The 18,009-nt window shown below is 41.2% G+C and overlaps 1 protein-coding gene across 1 annotated transcript; it reads right to left on the reverse strand.

Moving 5' to 3' along the window:
* Positions 1–1,359: 1,359 nt before the first annotated feature.
* ptk6a (PTK6 protein tyrosine kinase 6a) lies at positions 1,360–17,430 on the reverse strand. The gene is made up of 8 exons (XM_048240312.1): positions 16,954–17,430; positions 15,601–15,722; positions 13,755–13,915; positions 12,931–13,096; positions 7,006–7,164; positions 2,991–3,172; positions 2,714–2,867; positions 1,360–2,500 (listed from the first exon to the last, which is right to left on the reverse strand). Exons 1-8 carry the CDS (start codon positions 17,394–17,396, stop codon positions 2,265–2,267), a joined length of 1,623 nt encoding a protein of 540 aa, XP_048096269.1. The 5' UTR covers positions 17,397–17,430; the 3' UTR covers positions 1,360–2,264.
* Between the last annotated feature and the right edge of the window lie 579 nt (positions 17,431–18,009).

Genomic DNA, 18,009 nt, shown 5'->3' on the forward strand with positions numbered 1-18,009 from the left:
TTTTGGTGCAGCATGCGTAGGGGTCATGCACAAAGCATGGTCGTGACCATCTGGTTTTGTGAATGTGCATGTGAGCAAAGCAATGAGAGAACGAGGCAGGTCTGCATGACAGCATCTCCACAGTAAAAAGAAATGATGAGAACATTGTAACTGTAGATGGTTTCAAGGACTTTGTAATCAATCTGTGTCTCACTATTACTTTGTTATAAATCACTATCAGTATGTCATGACCCCCTGTGCCCCTTCAGGCCTCTCCTTGTCAGTGCACGGGCAGGTAGGGCCTGATTAGGTAAATTAGGTTGATTGTGTACACCTGCATCAGGGTGTGGTTATATAAGGAGTTCTCCTCTCCTCCCCTTTAGGCACTTTTCTTCTCTCTTGCAGGCGCCATTTAGACTTTCTCTCTGCATTGGCACTTTACTCTTTCTCTCTCTAATCTTCCTATCTTCCTTTGTCTACCATTTAGTTATCTTACATACTGATGCTGACATTGCATTCACACATACACGCACACCAACACTCTGTTTGGTAATATTATTTTTGCTTAATCTTAATAGATATTATAAATAAAATTATAAATTGGAACTTGGTTGTCTGTCTCCCTTTATGTTGCGGTCAGTAAACGAGCCGGCCGTAACATGGTAATACTGGGCAAGGAGTACTATAAGGCTTTGCAATTATAGCAATATGCTTTATTCTTGTTATCATAGTGAACTGGGAAACACAAGCTTTATCTTGTTGAAACAATCTATCTATCTATCTCTTTCTGAATTATGTCTGTCTCTGTCTGATGTCTTATGAATCCTCTGGTTTTAAGTAGTTGGAACATGAGCTTAGGGCATTGAAATGTGCCAGGCTTTTGCTTGAGATATTTGTTTGGATTGGATAAACACTCCTCTCTAGTGACACCCTGTTGCCAAAGCAGGCCACTGCAACCTTGTGGTGAGGAGTGGAAAAACCCATTCAATCCAAGTGATTGGGACATGTCTTGAGCCTCAACCAGATAGCAACATATCAGGTTCCTTCCTCACGTTTTCCACAAGCATCTGAAACTGCCAGCACGCAAGCATGACCCCCAGATGAGAAAATGGCAGTGTCGGTGGTCTAGGAATTCCCCTATTTGTTGGCAGGAGGTAGGAGTTGGCAAAAACATCACCTGGGACACTCCACCAAATTTGGCCCTACAACAGCAAACACACAGTACGTACCGTACTTTACTTGTTTACATAACTCTTTTCTGAGGTCGTTAATAATGTGTGACACTGCCACTATAATAATTTGTGCCACTGGCAGGAAATTAGACCTGAATGAAGAGGAAAACACACACAGACAATAATGACAGCTATAAAATCAATTCTCTGCATTTTCATCTGTCAATGTATTATATGTCACTGAGTAATATTCATGTCACATTATATTGTAGTATATGTATGATGTAATCATCATGGGTTTGTTTTGTTATCAAGGCCCCATTTCAGACAGCAGTGGCTCAAAAGTACCTACTGTTCAACATATACATTATGCTTGCAGTATAAGCAGGTATCATTCAGAGGGTTATCAATTAAAAGGTAGTGAAAGGAAGATCATTGGGTTGCACTTTACTTGAATGTATCTACATAACAATTACATGACACTGTCGTGAACGTGTCATAAACATTATAAACAAGTCATAAACATTATAAACAAGTCATAAACGTGTCATTCGGTTTTTGTCATTCAGAATTTTGACAAAGTGTCATTCAGTTTTTGTCATGACAAGTTAGGGTTAGGGTTAAGCTTAGGCTTAGGGTTAGAGTTATGACAGTGTCATGTCACTCTTATGTATATACCTTCAAGTAAAATGTTACCGATCATTGTAATGATCATCACAATTAATTAATTATATATAATATATTACTTAACACATTCTGGTAATTCAGATTCAGATTCATGTTTTCAGAAGAAAAAAACACACATTCTAGATCCTGTTTGAGAGTTTAAGAACAACATTGTTCCAGACAGGCACTGGCATTCTCACGCAGATCCAAACAGTAATACATGTCACAACATCTTCAAAGGAATGTGGCGAAGGCTGAAAGGAATGTGGCGGAGGTGTTTGCCTAGTTCATGTCGCATATTGGTCTGCCACAGAGCCCACATGGCACCACCAGAACCCCAGAACCCCAGTTCTTAAACCCATATGTGTGCAATGGATGTGAAGTCTCTCTCCAACGGCTGCCACCGTGTGGTTGCTCCCTAGACGTGGTTGCATCCTGCTCTGTCTCTCACTCATCACTGCCCCCTAGTGCCTCTGGATCGTCAACACAGCTCTCTGGGGTACACTCATCGTAGCGACAAGAGGACTGCAAAAGGGATCGGAGCTCCTTAAAGTCGGGTCGTTCCTCTGGCGAATCGCTCCAGCACATCAGCATGATATCATAAATGTGCCTTGGACATTTGGATGGGCAAGGCAGCCGATATCCGCTGCTGATGAGCTGGAATATCTCATGGGTTGCATAAGCTGCAAGACGCAAACAACATAGCTGAAGTGTTGGGCTTATGTCCTGTATCAGGTATTATCTATCTATCTATCTATCTATCTATCTATCTGTCTGTTTACAAAAATAACTCTAAACACTAATGTTGTATGTACACAAATTGACAATTTCACATGTAGAAATACCTATCAGACACATGCATACAGCTACACTACCATGCTGGTGCAAACATTTACTTGGGTATGGTGATCCTCCATAACTGAAGATTTCAAAGAGCAGTATTCCAAACGACCAGACATCTGATTTGTTCGAGAACCTTCCGTGGCTAATGGCTTCCGGAGCACACCACTTATACGGGATCTTCTTGTCATCCGAAACATAAAATGGCTCCTGAGGTCAAATGTTGATGACAGGTAACTACATTATACAACTAAATTACAGGTTTAACATTACATTTAAAATATATAGATATATAAACAAAAAGAGCTACTGAAAGTTAGTCTGATGGACGACCTTGATGACTCGAGCAAGGCCAAAGTCTGCCACTTTGCAGATGTTTCCCTCTCCCACCAGGACATTTCGTGCGGCCAGGTCACGGTGGATGCTGTTCTCTGACTCAAGGTAGGCCATGCCATCGGACACCTGAATGGCCATGTTCGTCAGGGAGAGTAAGTCCATACTCTGTCCCTCTGGATCTGCAGCAGAGAGAGAGATACATGAGTGCTTACTCCTACTCAAATGTTACCAAAACTAGATGTACCGCAGAGCGGTACAAAATATGACCGCCGCCCAGTCCAGCACGTTTTCCACAAAAATAAGTCACGCTGAAAGGCATATATGATTCTAACTATCTCACTGAATTGCATTATGCACACTCAATTCTCACTGGTATCTGCTAGACAACAAGTACCAAAACATGATTAGTTCATAGATTTCACATGTAATATACATTTTATACAACCCCACCCCCATCTTGCCTGTTCATAATTTTGAGAAATTCTTGAATTGTGTGCATGTACATGTTTATGTTTATGTGTGTGTGGGTGTGTGTGTGTGTGCGTGCATGTGCATGTGCTTGTGTGTTTGCCTGTTTATGTGCCTGTGTGTGTGCATGTGCATGCATGCGTATATATGTCTACTGTGTGAGTATGTGTCATACGTAGGATTACTGTGAATGTTTGTGTGTGCGTGTGTATCTGTTTATGCACATGTGTGCATATGGAATGGGTTTACATGACCCCTGGAGGCAAACATAATGAAAAAAAAAATTGGTCATCCTAGGCCCCACGGTTCTCAAGATATTCACAGAAAACTGTGTCTGCCCTACCCTCCTTTCGGGGTCCAGTCCAGCGGGGCTACAGATCAAAACGAAAAGCTTATGGTTCCATGCTATCCATGTGGGGTTACATGCCCACCAAGTTTCGTGGTACCCTGGTCTTTCAGTGTCCCGAATCCTTGTTGGTGTAATGGTCACTAAATGTACACAAAAATTATTTTATTCTAAGGCCCCCATGAACGAAAGTCCACGAAACTGGGCATGCATTCGAGGGTGTCATAATGATCCTACACTTTCAATTTCTACAGGCAGGGTCACTAAATGTACACAAAAATTATTTTATTCTAAGGCCCCCATGAACGAAAGTCCACGAAACTGGGCATGCACTGGAGGGTGTCATAATGATCCACACTTTCAATTTCGTGCAGTTTTGACCATGTCAACCAGAGATATTGTGATGAAAACACCTAATGTTTTGCTTTTTAATTTTTAACTAGGTGGCACTATACATGAAATAAGTGGTAATGGGATAGGTTGACATGCCCCCTTAAGACCAACATACAAAAAAAAGGTGGATCTCCTAGGCCCTACGGTTCTCGAGATATTCAAAGAAAACTGTCTCCGGCCACCTACAGGCCAGTTGGTGTATAGTAACATAAATTAATTTATTGTGTGGCCCCCCATGAACGGAATTCCAAGAAACTTGGCGTGCATTCAGAGGGTGTCATAACGATCCTACAGTTCCTATTTCGTGCAGTTTTGACTATGTTAGGTCACAGATACCTGCGATTACAACACCTCATTTTTACTTTTTTGTGTTTAACTAGGTGGCGCTATACATAAAATGAGTGGTTATGGAATGGGTTGACATGGCCCTTTGAGATCAACATACAAAAAAAAATGGTCCTCCTAAACCCTACGGTTCTCGAGATATTCACAGAAAACTGTGTCTGCCCTACCCTCCTTTCGGGGGGTCCAGTGCAGAAGGGGGATACAGATCAAAACGAAAACAGGAGGTTCCATGCTATCCATGTGGGGTTACATGCCCACCAAGTTTCGTGTACCCCAGTCTTACAGTGTCCCGGGAATCCTTGACGGAAATTTGGACATGCGAAAAAAAAAAAAAAAAAAAAATCTGACTAAACCTATATGACCGCCGCTTCGCTGCGCGGCGGTCATAATAATTTAAAAAAATACTTACAGAGAAGCTGTAACCAGTAAAATAAGTAACCAGTGCATATTTTAGGAATGTGAATACATAAGTAGGTGAAGAAATAATATGTTGTTCAAAGACAAAAGACAAAAAAAATTCTCAAAGAAAAACTTGCTTGACCAGATTCAGGCCTTTCTTCTGGGTAGGCTTTACACTCGTTCTCAGTCACTTTGGTGCATTTCTCCAATAATCATTAAAGTTTGCCCAACAGTAAGTGCATTTCACAATACAATTAGTACAAACTGCACTACACAGTGGATAACCTGCAAAAGCATGTAACTGTAACAAATCCTTTTACCATTGATTATGAATAACATAGTTAAAATGGTTAGTCATGTTTTCAGTAACATTACAGTAGTACAGTAGTAAAATAGTAGAACTAAAATGATTGAAAATGTGGTATGTTAATCTTTGTCTGTGTGACATACCAATTTCAGCTGTACGATGTTACACATTACTTTATGTGGAATATTATTGGCCAGGATAATAATTTCCCTTTGGGGGAATCTATTTATCTATCTATAGTAATCTATATATCTATATAAATTCATTCAGTATACTTCTACAATATATGGTTATGGTTATGGTTATGGATTTAACAGACGCCTTTGTCCAAAGCGACACATAAATACAAAACAACATAATAATATTTAAAATTGAACAGGGAACAGATTAGAATGTTGGTCAAATATAATAAGGAGAATAGTTATAATAAACAATAATATCAATTCAATCAATAGCCTAATAAAAAAAGCAATGAAAAAAGGGGAAAGGCAATAATAAAACAATTATGTCCATTCAATCAATAATATAAAAACAATGACATGCTACAGAGACTACATTAAGGAGAATATCAATAATAAACAATAATGTCAAATTAATTAACAGCCCAATTAAAATAAAACAACATTATACAAACCATAACACATAAGTGCTTAAACAACTAAGTATATGATGAATAGGAATGTCTTTAGACCCCTCTTAAACGACCCAAAACTACCACAGGAACGGAGAGCACTGGGCAATTCATTCCACCAACATGGAACCACTGAAGAAAAGACTCTGGAATTAGACCCAGTTTTCATGACTGGTCGACACAACAGAGGCTCACTAGAAGACCGCAGTGGGCGGTTGGGGATGTAAGGCTTGATTATTTAATTAAAATAACTAGGAGCAGATCCAGTCAGATACTGTTTGTATTGCAGATAGTTACCAGATGATGTCATTCAATGTCATCCAAGAAAGGAAGACCTATAGTACTGTCAAACAGAATGAAAGACTGTTTTAATACCTTTTTACAGTACTACAATATCTTACAGTAGGGGGAAATACACTAAATTAGAAATGTGAATATAGGAAACGACCCTTTGGCAGCACTATACATATGTATATGTATTGACAATTGAAGAAGATTCATGATATGCACTTCTGAGCTTAAAGAAATGGTTGTTCACTGATTCTTCTATCTTCACCCATTGTGAAACACATAAGTAATTAACGAATCTTGAGGATATTTAAAAAATATATATGGAATAGAAATGGCAAAATTATACTTGACAGATTACATATGACAACTGGTTGAACATAATTGCATGTAATGACTCAAGCAATGAACCAAAAATGCACACTGACATACGCTATTGATAATGCAACAAAGACACAGACAATTGTACACATTGCATGGATGCGCCAAAGCATTTGCTGTTGGTGCAAAATAATGAGATATTGCTTATGATGTGTATAAGTGACTAGATGATGTGGAGGTTGAACTAGTAGTTTTGACAATTTCATTTCAAGAGCATGAGGAAAGTAATCTAAGAAATGCACCAAAACGATTGCGGTAACCTGTGGTTACAAGAAGACTTTGTCACATATCCATTATTGTACTCCTCATTCACTGCCCTGAATGCATAAAACAGGAAACTGAGCAACTGGACTCTAAATAGGATCAATGGGCATCATAGCAAACAGAGCCAAGTCCTACTGACACAAGATGGCACAGAAGGAGAGGGGTTAAAGGAAGGGGGAGGGGCAACAACCTCTGAGGAAGTGAAGCAGGTTGCCCTTCGCCATGAGCTCGGTGATGATGTAGAAGGGCATGGCATCGGTGCAGATGGCAAAGAGTGAGATGAGGTGCTTGTGCCTCAACCTCTTCAGAATCTGCGTCTCCAGATGGAACTCACGGTGATCCAGGGCATCTGACACACAACAGAAAGAGAGCAGGAGGAGAGCAGCAGGAGAGTAAGAGGAGAACAGGAGGAGAACAGGAGGAGAGTAAGAGGAGAGCAGGAGGAGAACAGGAGGAGAACAGGAGGAGAGTAAGATGAGAACAGGAGGAGAGTAAGAGGAGAACAGGAGGAGAACAGGAGGAGAACAGGAGGAGAGTAAGAGGAGAACAGGGGGAGAGTAAGAGGAGAACAGGAGAGTAAGAGGAGAGTAAGAGGAGAACAGGAGGAGAGCAGGAGGAGAGTAAGAGGAGAGCAGGAGGAGAACAGGAGGAGAGTAAGAGGAGAGTAAGAGGGGAGCAGGAGGAGAGTAAGAGGAGAACAGGAGGAGAACAGGAGGAGAGTAAGAGGAGAGAGAAACAGGAGGAGAGCAGGAGGAGAGTAAGAGGAGAGCAGGAGGAGAACAGGAGGAGAGTAAGAGGAGAGTAAGAGGGAGCAGGAGGAGAGTAAGAGGAGAACAGGAGGAGAACAGGAGGAGAGTAAGAGGAGAGAGGAAAAAAAGACAGGAGGAGAGCAGGAGGAGAGCAGGAGGAGAACAGGAGGAGAGTAAGAGGAGAGTAAGAGGAGAGCAGGAGGAGAGTAAGAGGAGAACAGGAGGAGAACAGGAGGAGACCAGGAGGAGAGCAGGAGAACAGAAGGGGAGAGTAAGAGGAGAACGGGAGGAGAGTAAGAGGAGAGCAGGAGGAGAGCAGGAGGACAGTAAGAGGAGAACAGGAAAAGAGAAAGAGGAGAACAGGAGGAGAACAGGAGATCAAGGGCTTCTACATACCTGACGACCGACCGGGTAGCGCTGACAACGCGACGCCAAAATGACGTGAAATCTTGCTGGCGGGCTTGTTGAAGCCAGGTAGCGAGGTAGCCACCACTCATTTTTTCAGACGAAGCGACAAGGCGGAAACAGGAAGAGGACTAGTTCGAGGGCAAAGTGAGAGTTGCAGTGTTTTGTTACAGTCGGGAATTTTTAATAGTTTGCTGGATAAGTTAACAAAGTTACCAGCAGAGTAAGAGGAGAACAGGAGAGTAAGAGGAGAGTAAGAGGAGAACAGGAGGAGAACAGGAGGAGAGTAAGAGGAGAACAGGAGGAGAGTAAGAGGAGAACAGGAGGAGAACAGGAGGAGAGCAGGAGGAGAGTAAGAGGAGAACAGGAGGAGAGCAGGAGGAGAGTAAGAGGAGAACAGGAGGAGAGTAAGAGGAGAACAGGAGGAGAACAGGAGGAGAGTAAGAGGAGAGTAAGAGGAGGTAAGAGGAGGTAAGAGGAGGCAGGAGGAGGTAAGAGGAGGTAAGAGGAGAACAGGAGAGTAAGAGGAGAGCAGGAGGAGAGTAAGAGGAGAACAGGAGGAGAGTAAGAGGAGAACAGGAGGAGAGTAAGAGGAGAACAGGAGGAGAACAGGAGGAGAGTAAGAGGAGAACAGGAGGAGAGCAGGAGGAGAGTAAGAGGAGAACAGGAGGAGAGTAAGAGGAGAGTAAGAGGAGAGCAGGAGGAGAACAGGAGGAGAGTAAGAGGAGAACAGGAGGAGAACAGGAGAGTAAGAGGAGAGTAAGAGGAGAACAGGAGGAGAGTAAGAGGAGAACAGGAGGAGAACAGGAGGAGAGTAAGAGGAGAACAGGAGGAGAGTAAGAGGAGAACAGGAGGAGAACAGGAGAGTAAGAGGAGAACAGGAGGAGAGCAGGAGGAGAGTAAGAGGAGAACAGGAGGAGAGCAGGAGGACAGTAAGAGGAGAACAGGAAAAGAGTAAGAGGAGAACAGGAGGTAAGAGGAGGTAAGAGGAGGTAAGAGGAGGCAGGAGGAGAACAGGAGGAATTTTTAATAGTTTGCTGGATAAGTTAACAAAGTTACCAGTGAGAGTTGCAACACATGGAATTAAGAGGGAATAATAGAAACGATTTATTTTCAAACAAAGGATATATTAAGGCCTGAAATCTATTTATTAAGGCCAGGGAATTACACAAACTCAGCCAGCTGCTAGCTAGCTAGCCAGCTAACTAAACTGTTTAAATTATTAAAATTTCCCTCGGGATGACTAAGATATCTATCTATATATCCATCTATCTATCTATCTATCTATCTACCTGTGCACACACCTTGGAAACTAGATGATAATGATGATGGTAGTTGTGATGGTAGCATGTGGGACGCATGTGGGTATGTGGGACGTTTAACCATTTATACTCGCGCGTGGTGGTCGCGACACTAGTTGCAATATTCTCCTGAACAGAGGTGTCGCTGTTGTGAAAAGACTAACGCTAACTATGTTACACAGCAGAAGAAGCTGCAGTAAGAAACACTAGTAGCTACCTAGCTAGCCTCTGTGATGGTACTTCAGACTTTGGTTGCTACTATTCACAACTACCATCATCATTATCATCTAGTTTCCAAGGTGTGTGCACAGGTAGATAGATAGATAGATAGATAGATGGATATATAGATAGATATCTTAGTCATCCCGAGGGAAATTTTAATAATTTAAACAGTTTAGTTAACTTCATATAACATATATCCTGTGCCGATATTGTAGCTTCTGTGTAATCCACATAAACACTACAAAGGCAAAACAGACTCCACTACCTCGTCCGTAACGTTGGTTACCCCGTGAAGAAGAATGGTTAGCTTGTTCGGTTGGAGGAAGCTAGCTTTGGCGTAATCTCTCTTCGGCGCCGGGGGGAGATAACTGTATTGTCTGGATAAGAAGCTCAGTCCACCTTACTGTCTATGACGGTAACTCATAAGCAAAACCTAGCATACACGACCGTATGTTAAGGTAAAGCATTACACAGAGGCAACCTAATAATAGTAAAAAAGTAAACCTATGTTTTTTAAAAACGGCACTAATCATTACAGAGGTTTTGATGGATTGACCGTGGGGTCGGAAAAGTGGAAAGAAGATTAGCTTCAAGGCTATAACTTTTTGTTTTGTTGACTGTTTTTGAAGATGATCATGTATGGTAGCTTCAACATTAACTGACTTTTGGTGAGGATGATATTAATAATAATACATAAATAAATGTTTAACTTTGATGACTTTGAAGGCGAAGGAAGTGTGAGAAGAATTTCTGTGTATCTATCATATGAGTTACAAGATTCAGTTCGATGGCTAACGTCACGAAGTTAAGTGTGAGTCTGCGCAGTACTGGGGGGACCAACTGAAAAATCGTTCTATTTGACTCAGTGCCCTCCCATTGAAAACGACGGAGTCTGTTCGTCCATTTCTTTTACTGTCTATGGCGCTACCTGGCTTCAACCCTGGCGCGCCAGCAAGATTTACGTCATTTTGACGTCACGTTGTCGCGCTACCGATCGGGTGCGTCAGGTATGTAGAAGCCCTTATTCTCCTATTACTCTCCTCCTCCTCTCCTCCCGTTCTCCTCTTACTCTCCTCCCGTTCTCGTTCTCCTCTTACTCTCCTCCTCCTCTCCTCCCGTTCTCCTCTTACTCTTCTCTTACTCAGGCATGTTTTTTTTTTTTTTTTTTTTTTTTGGGTGCGTCAGGTATGTAGAAGCCCTTACGGCGCTTCTGTGACGTCACATTGTCGCGCTACAGGTCGGTGCGTCGAGTATGTGGGACGTTTAAGACAAGTCAGGGAATTTCTATTCATCTATGCTCTTAGTGTGGTAAAATATGAAATGTATGTATCACTGTTGTACTGGTGTCAGTTTCTGTGTATCTGATATAAGGCAACTCATTCATATTTTCATCTTCAGGGCTTCTTGTTAGCACTGCAAGTTTCACAGACATTTGAAATCATTCATAAGTGAACTCAGTGACTCTATATTCTGAATTCACTGAATATGGGTAATTCAAAGACTGTCTGAGAGAATATGTGAGATACAAATAGTGGGTGGATATATTAAAGTCTACAGTCAGCAAATCCAAATTGATTTGAACGTGACATGTAAAAACCTCATTCCACACTGTAAAGTACTGTTTCAATGTCTCATATTACTATAGAGTGGTGAAGTCCCGGCCCTTCTTCTTCCGGTCCATGGGACCTATCTTTCAAAAAATTATGAACGGGAGTTAATGGAGAGATAACAATTATTTTTTGGTCAAGTTTGAATTGTCCCACAAATTTCACATATGATGTGTGTGAATTTAAAAGATAATTTTTCACGTCAAGAAAGTACTGTTGTTCGATAGACTTCAAAAGTTATGTTGGTTTTGTGCGAATCCACTCAGTGGACTACATCTCTTGTCTCGAGGCGATAATGCGTCACCAGCGTAATGAAACGATAAGAGCTGTTATGCTAGTTAACGGTTGCATCTTGCTGCCTGCTATGCCACTTAACAGTATGTAATGTACAGTCTATGGACGAATACAACTTAACTGTGTTTAATCCTCTGACTCATGGTATTTTCTTCGGCAAGGAAAGCCCAATTAAGACCTGTTGCTGGTATGCCTGTACAATCTAGTGTGGCTGTGAATGAGCTAACGTCACTAGCGCGACTGATGGGTTTGTAGTCGTTGGAATTACTAATATTCTAATTCAATAGTTACGAAACAAACTGCAAATGTCTTTACATGAAAAATTGTCTTTAAAATTGACAAACATCATATGGGTAATTCAAGGCACAAGTCAACCGGGACCAGTAAATAATTTATTTTTCGCCATAGACTGCCGTTCAATTTTTTTTGAAAGATAGGTCCCATGGAGGCAAACGGAAGGGGCGGGACTTCACCACTCTATACCTAAAGTTAACTATAACTAGAGCTTTTGTGGTATTCTGTATATAACATAAATACTGATTAGACAAGATGTATATCTTGGTGCCCTCCCACCTGCCACTCTCAACTCTATAATCTGTGCTTGAAAAAGAAGTCTTTCCTCCACCACCCACGTATCTCAAGCAAGCATGAGGAAACTGAATGATGTTGGTTAGTAATCCAGGAGCTACTGAAAGACAGGGGAGACTGGAAAGTCAGGTTTCCACTAACGTGGAAAAAATTACTGTGCAGCATTGCCGTTTTTGTTCCAAACCTCTTACCTGATCATGTCACATCTGAGTCAATGGGCTCTAGTGCCAAAAGACAGAACATGGTCAAGCAAATAAGTTTTTTTTTTCATAAAAATGTATTTGTTTTATGATGTAACCTTTGCAGATGATTTCTCATCTTTTGCTACTGGGAATGTCCAACCGTTCCAGGCTACAAAAATATGGGTCAGCTGAATGTAGGCTAGTTTACCTCCCAGTGTTAAACTGAGTGATTATGAATACTTCACAACTTGTAAAGTGACATTTGATGTAGACTTCATAAGATATTCATGAAATATTTAGCCCATTGACTCAGATGTGACGTGATCAGGTAAGAGGTTTGAAACAAAAACGGCAATGCTGCTTTGCGATTGTTGGACTTTCATTTTGACAAGTTGTTGTCGTTCTGTTTTCCACATTCATGAAAGGTTTGGTATGAATGTTGAGTCATGTCTCATGAAACAGTCATGAATGCTTTATGTGCAGTTTATGACAGCTGCTATGAATGTGGTATGAACTCACCCGTCAAGTAAAGTGTTACCAGTACTTCAAAACTTACCATCAATGCCAATGTCAATGTCAATATGAATGGCAATATTCAAATCATTTAAAGGGGCATGTTATTGTATGAAGTAATGGTAAAACTATGTAAAACATTCAGAAGACAGGCAGAAACCCTTGACAGATAAATAGACAGGCAGACAGATAGACACACACACACACACACACACACACACACACACACACAGTATATCCATTACATGACATACCATTTTTCTTCAGGACCTTGATAGCAACATTAACGCCTTTCCACTTTCCACGGTACACCTCTGAAAAGTAACCTGAGCCCAGCTGCTCTTCAAGAGTGAACTCAGCCTTGGGAAGTTCCCAGTCTTCCACTGTCGCATGGGAAAGATCCTGTGGCTCTGGCTTCCTCTGTCAACACACACAGCATATGTTGCACACACAAACACACACACAGAATTCCTTACAGTTTCCTACTGTAATTAGGTGTCCTGGTTTCCTGAGTGATACTGTGATGACTAAATATATAACAATGTGAGACATGAGGACAGAGATTTCTGATGAAACCTGCCTTTCATAATCACACGTCTAATGCTTATGACTCATTGATGTTTACAGCAAACCTGGTGTTTTCCCATCTCCAGAATGTATGGAATTTCTGTCCTGTTTATAGCAGTTGTCCTAGTGTTAGTGTCAAATCTACCAGTTCTGTTGCTATCCTTCCCTTCATGATAGATGGTTATCAGTAAAGAAATGAAGGCCAATGTTGCGTGCGTCTTATCATTTCTTTCCATGTTACAGCAGCCTCCATCTTACGGTATGTACTCACTTACTGCAGGTTGCAGGTTGATGTAACATTGAACACCACAGTCACAATCAAGGCAAAATATGCCACCACACACACAAACACATCTACACACACACACATACACACACACACACAACACACACACACACACACAACACACAACACACACACAAACACATGCACACACACACACACACATGCACATACTGTATTTATCAGGCCCGGCTTGGCAGTGTAAGCTAACAGGTCTTACGGTCTTACCTGGGCACAGGCCTCTGTAATCTGGACGGTGGACAGCAAGTGGCTTCTGTAGTGCGTCACCAGGGCCTCCACATCTGGGAACATCAGATTCGAAACCACATAGAACAACCCCTCCTCTCCCTGGAAGATCTGGAAATGCTTCACCTTATCATCTGCCTTCACTGCAAGGGTACAAAAAAAAACAAGACATGACTGCTACACGTGTGAATGGGCAAGATCTACAGGTCTACACTGAGAAGTGAGACTCAAAGGAGGCCTATCTATGATTCAAAAGCAAAAGGTCAGCTGAGTCAATGGGCCCTATCATGATGGTCTAAAGCGCAGCGCAAAACAAATAATCATCACGACGCAAAGCTCCTATCGTACACTCAAGTTTTTCGCCATGCCCGTCTCTTTTATTGAGCAAAACCAAGGGGTGTGGCCATTAACAACCTAAGGAGCGGTCTAGCGCATTATCTAAAAATCGCTATCGTACACTACCTAAAAAGCATTACGCCACTGACCAAGAGAAACCTAGTCAGAAATCCATGGCGAGTTGTTTATATGTTATTTTAAGAGCACATTATTAACAGTGAACTACACCCTGCTTCTCTTGTCCACAGGAACGCCCACCAGCGCACATCCATTGATGGGAATTATTTTGGAGTTTTAAGACTGGTTTTGGTGGCCATGTAGGCCCTCTTGGCATTAAATAAAGACATCCTCCCCTCCCCCAATGAACGAGAGAGAGGTTGATCCAGAGGCCATGGCCTATAGACCATAGCCCATTTTTACCCTCTCTACTTGTAACAGAATAAACCTGATTCCTGAGTGTTCCTGAAGTTTGCCAGTCTAAGTTAATATTAAGTAATTATTCACCACAATTACTTTCACCATGCAAAACATTACAAATTACACGATTACAATGGGAAACATCATTATAATAAAGATATAACGAAATACGTCTCACAATGAGTAGTTATTCACCATCATTTGCAAATTGGTAATGATGCTTAAAAGTGATTAGGCGAGAGGCACATATGGAGCGCAGCTGAAGACGCACTGTCACGAGATGTAAGCAGCAACTCCTCTGCAATATAAATATCCTTAAGTTTTTTATTCAGTCATTCGAAAATTTTTGGGGTAAGTGTTGCTTTTTTTTAGGCTATGTTTTCAATGGTAACCTATTGTCAGTCAATAGTGAAAGTAACTGTGTATAACTGTTTCACAGTGAAGTTAGCTTCACTTTACCAGTGAGTTCAAATCATAGATGAGTGCAGATGCGTGTAGGCTATATACTGTAGTTTTAGTAAAGCATGGTTTAGTGGAATACCTGTTCCATACGGTCTATCTGCAAGCAGATTCCTTCAAATGCGCCAGTGACCATCAAAATACTGATGCGCTGTTTGAAGTTGCACTGCTTGCTGTTAAAGGGAATGACAGATGTCACTCTCATGGTTTAAAAACACACCCATGACTGATTAAGAAACATAAGGCCCAAACTTCTTGCGCCCAGTGCGCCGGACGTTTGATAACGTTTCATAACAAACCCCAGAATTTGTTTAAACTATTCACCAGTGACCATGTATTTTAGATCGCCAAAATATAGCCTATTGTTTTATATCATGATATTCAGGGTCACTGAAGAAATGAAAGGACATAAAATATATTGCATAATTTTACAAGAAATGTGCTGATCCACGTACATTCACTGTAAACCTAGAGCATTATTAACATTTTAGTTTGATAATGTCTGATAAGATCTGCAAAGTGTCCCTATTGTTACTCATTCCTGAAATTTGCTGAGAAGCCATTAACTGTTTACTGTAAACTCTTATGTTTTATAGGAGTGCAAAGGCCAAAGTACCAGATAAGACATATCCCACTTCATCCTTCTCACTGTGCCGCACCAGGAATGCACCTTCAGGATTTGTAGAGGTGAAGAGGAGGTTTTGGGCCTCAAATCGACTTAGCTTTCCAAAATACCACCTGGGAAATACATCACATGTTAATACACCACATGTTAAAATAAATTCTTGAGGACTTAACTTCCCCTTAGCGATTGCAAAATATAGTCAATTCTGAAAGTTTTTGACCCTTTAGACCCTTTCAGCTTTTCTACGTTGTACATGTTTCACCCATCTTAAAATGGAATTAAGTAAGTTTTCAATCTGCACACAATACTCTACAATAACAAAACGCACACAATGACAAAACAAAACGTGTTCTGGGTTTCTTTCTTAATTTTTAAAGTATTCAGATCCTTCACTTAGTACTTGGCTAAAGCACTTTTGTGAGTAAGCTTAACACTCCTTTCTTTTGGAAATTATTAAAATTTTTCTTGGCTGAATCATTCAAGCGCAACCAACTTGAACTGCATCAATGTAGCCATTTTCAGGTCTCTCCACAGATGCTTCAGGTCATTGTCTTGTTGAAATGTAAACATTCACCCCATGGTGAGCAGCTGGAGGTTTTCACTCATGATTGCTCTATATCTTTCTGCAGCCATCTTTCCCTCTCTCCTGACTCATCTACCAGTCCCTGACACAGTTATGCACGATAGTTGTCCATCTGTAAGGTTCTCTCATCTCGTCTCTGGACGCTATTCATAATGACCACTTCGTTCTTGGTTACCTGTTTGACCAAGGCTCTTCAGCCTCAATTATTCTGTTTGGCTAGGCAGTAAAACTGTTTTTTTGGTCCCTCTGTCCATAATAACCACTAGTCTGCATAGGTGTACAGTATGCATATGGTATTTAGGATTGATGATGTTGGAAACATACTTTGTCTTTCAGGAAGTCAGACTTTTTTATTATTTGAGCATTTGTTTAACTTATGACTTCCAAATTATTACCAACTATATTACTAAATTATACATATATTATAAATAATGATAAACAAATAATACATTTGCATTGTCAGCTGCAGAGGCTTTAGCAGGACTTTCTTGGTAATAAACTACATATTTCTTTCTCTCATAATGTATCCGAAGCATGCATGGAAAAAAGACCTCGGTATCCTCAATGGCAAATATGGTCATGATTAGCGCAATCAATTTATCGTTCGTAGATAGTGAGTAAAGTAGGTACAATTCTGAGTGATTTGAACATAGCCTACCATTGACAAAAACAAAAACAACACCCCTAATAGTAGAGACATTGGCCTATCACGTCGTGAAAAATAACCATACTAAAACGAAATTGGAAAAGTATTTACTCACGGCTGAGATTCTAATGTGTCTCCTTTAACAAGATAATTATAGGGTACAACACCGCTGGCCACCACCTCTCCATTGACGAGTTTCTCCGCTTTCCACCAGTCCCCTGTCCGCTCTGTAACTCTAAACAAGTCATCTGTCTGAAAAGATAATTCCTCCTTTGCCCGCGCATCGAACGGCCACAGCGCCTTGTAGATGCCTAGATTTTCATCCGTTGGTGGCAGTGGCAGAGGCGGCAAATTTCTCTTTGTGGAGTTGTGAGGGAAATATTTCGTGGGTTCAGGTTCTCCCTCAGCTTCTTGGTCTTCACCCTCTGAAAATGTATCGCTGTTGTATCCGTCATGTGTCTCACGGTTGTCTCCGTTTTCTCCGTCTTTTTTATGTTTCCAGGGAGGACAATTTGAACAGTTGAAATATTCACGTATTTTTGTCAAGTCAAAAGGCATATTGCTAGTGCATGGTTCACACGCGCTCTCCTGGACTAACAGACTCGGAAGTGTCAAGTGACAAGTGCACGGCACCTTTTAAAGGGCAGACAGTGGAATCCATGCAATAAGGTTCGCGTAAAATCCCTGGAACAAGGAAATGAACCTGGCCAGTTATAAATAAACTGAGGGCATGTATCATAGGCTACTTTTTTCAGTAGTTTAGTCAGGTTTGTCTCTTCATCACCAGTGTAGAGCCAACTGGTTAGCTTACGTCTCATTTTCTTAGGAATAGCCTAATCCTTACAAAAACTAGATGTATCGCAGAGCGGTACAAAATAGGACCGCCGCCCAGTCCTGCACATTCTCGCCACAAAAATAAATCACGCTTGTCAATTTGTCTCCATTTCCTACTTTTGTGTGTGTAAATGAGTGCGTGCATAGTGTGTGTTTATTTTAGTGTATGCTTCTGTGTGTGTGTGTGTGTGTGTGTGTGTGTGTGTGTGTGTGTGTGTGTGTGCGCGCGCGCTTGTGAGGGTGTTTGTGTGTGTGTGTGTGTGTGTGTGTGTATGTTCAAGTTCAAGTTTATTTACATAGCACATTATCATACAAAATGTCATTCAATGTGCTTAAA

The sequence above is a fragment of the Alosa alosa genome, chromosome 4 (assembly GCF_017589495.1).
Source record: "Alosa alosa isolate M-15738 ecotype Scorff River chromosome 4, AALO_Geno_1.1, whole genome shotgun sequence".
Lineage (NCBI taxonomy): Eukaryota > Metazoa > Chordata > Actinopteri > Clupeiformes > Clupeidae > Alosa > Alosa alosa.

Excerpts from the sequence above, each read along its gene's own strand:
- ptk6a (XM_048240312.1), bottom strand. The coding sequence starts at position 17,396 with ATGCCTTTTGACTTGACAAAAATACGTGAATATTTCAACTGTTCAAAT. Across the intron at positions 15,723-16,953 it reads GACACATTAGAATCTCAGCC|GTGGTATTTTGGAAAGCTAA; the intron begins GTGAGTAAATAC and ends TGTATTTCCCAG. Across the intron at positions 3,173-7,005 it reads CCTGCTTCACTTCCTCAGAG|ATCCAGAGGGACAGAGTATG; the intron begins GTTGTTGCCCCT and ends TCTCTGCTGCAG.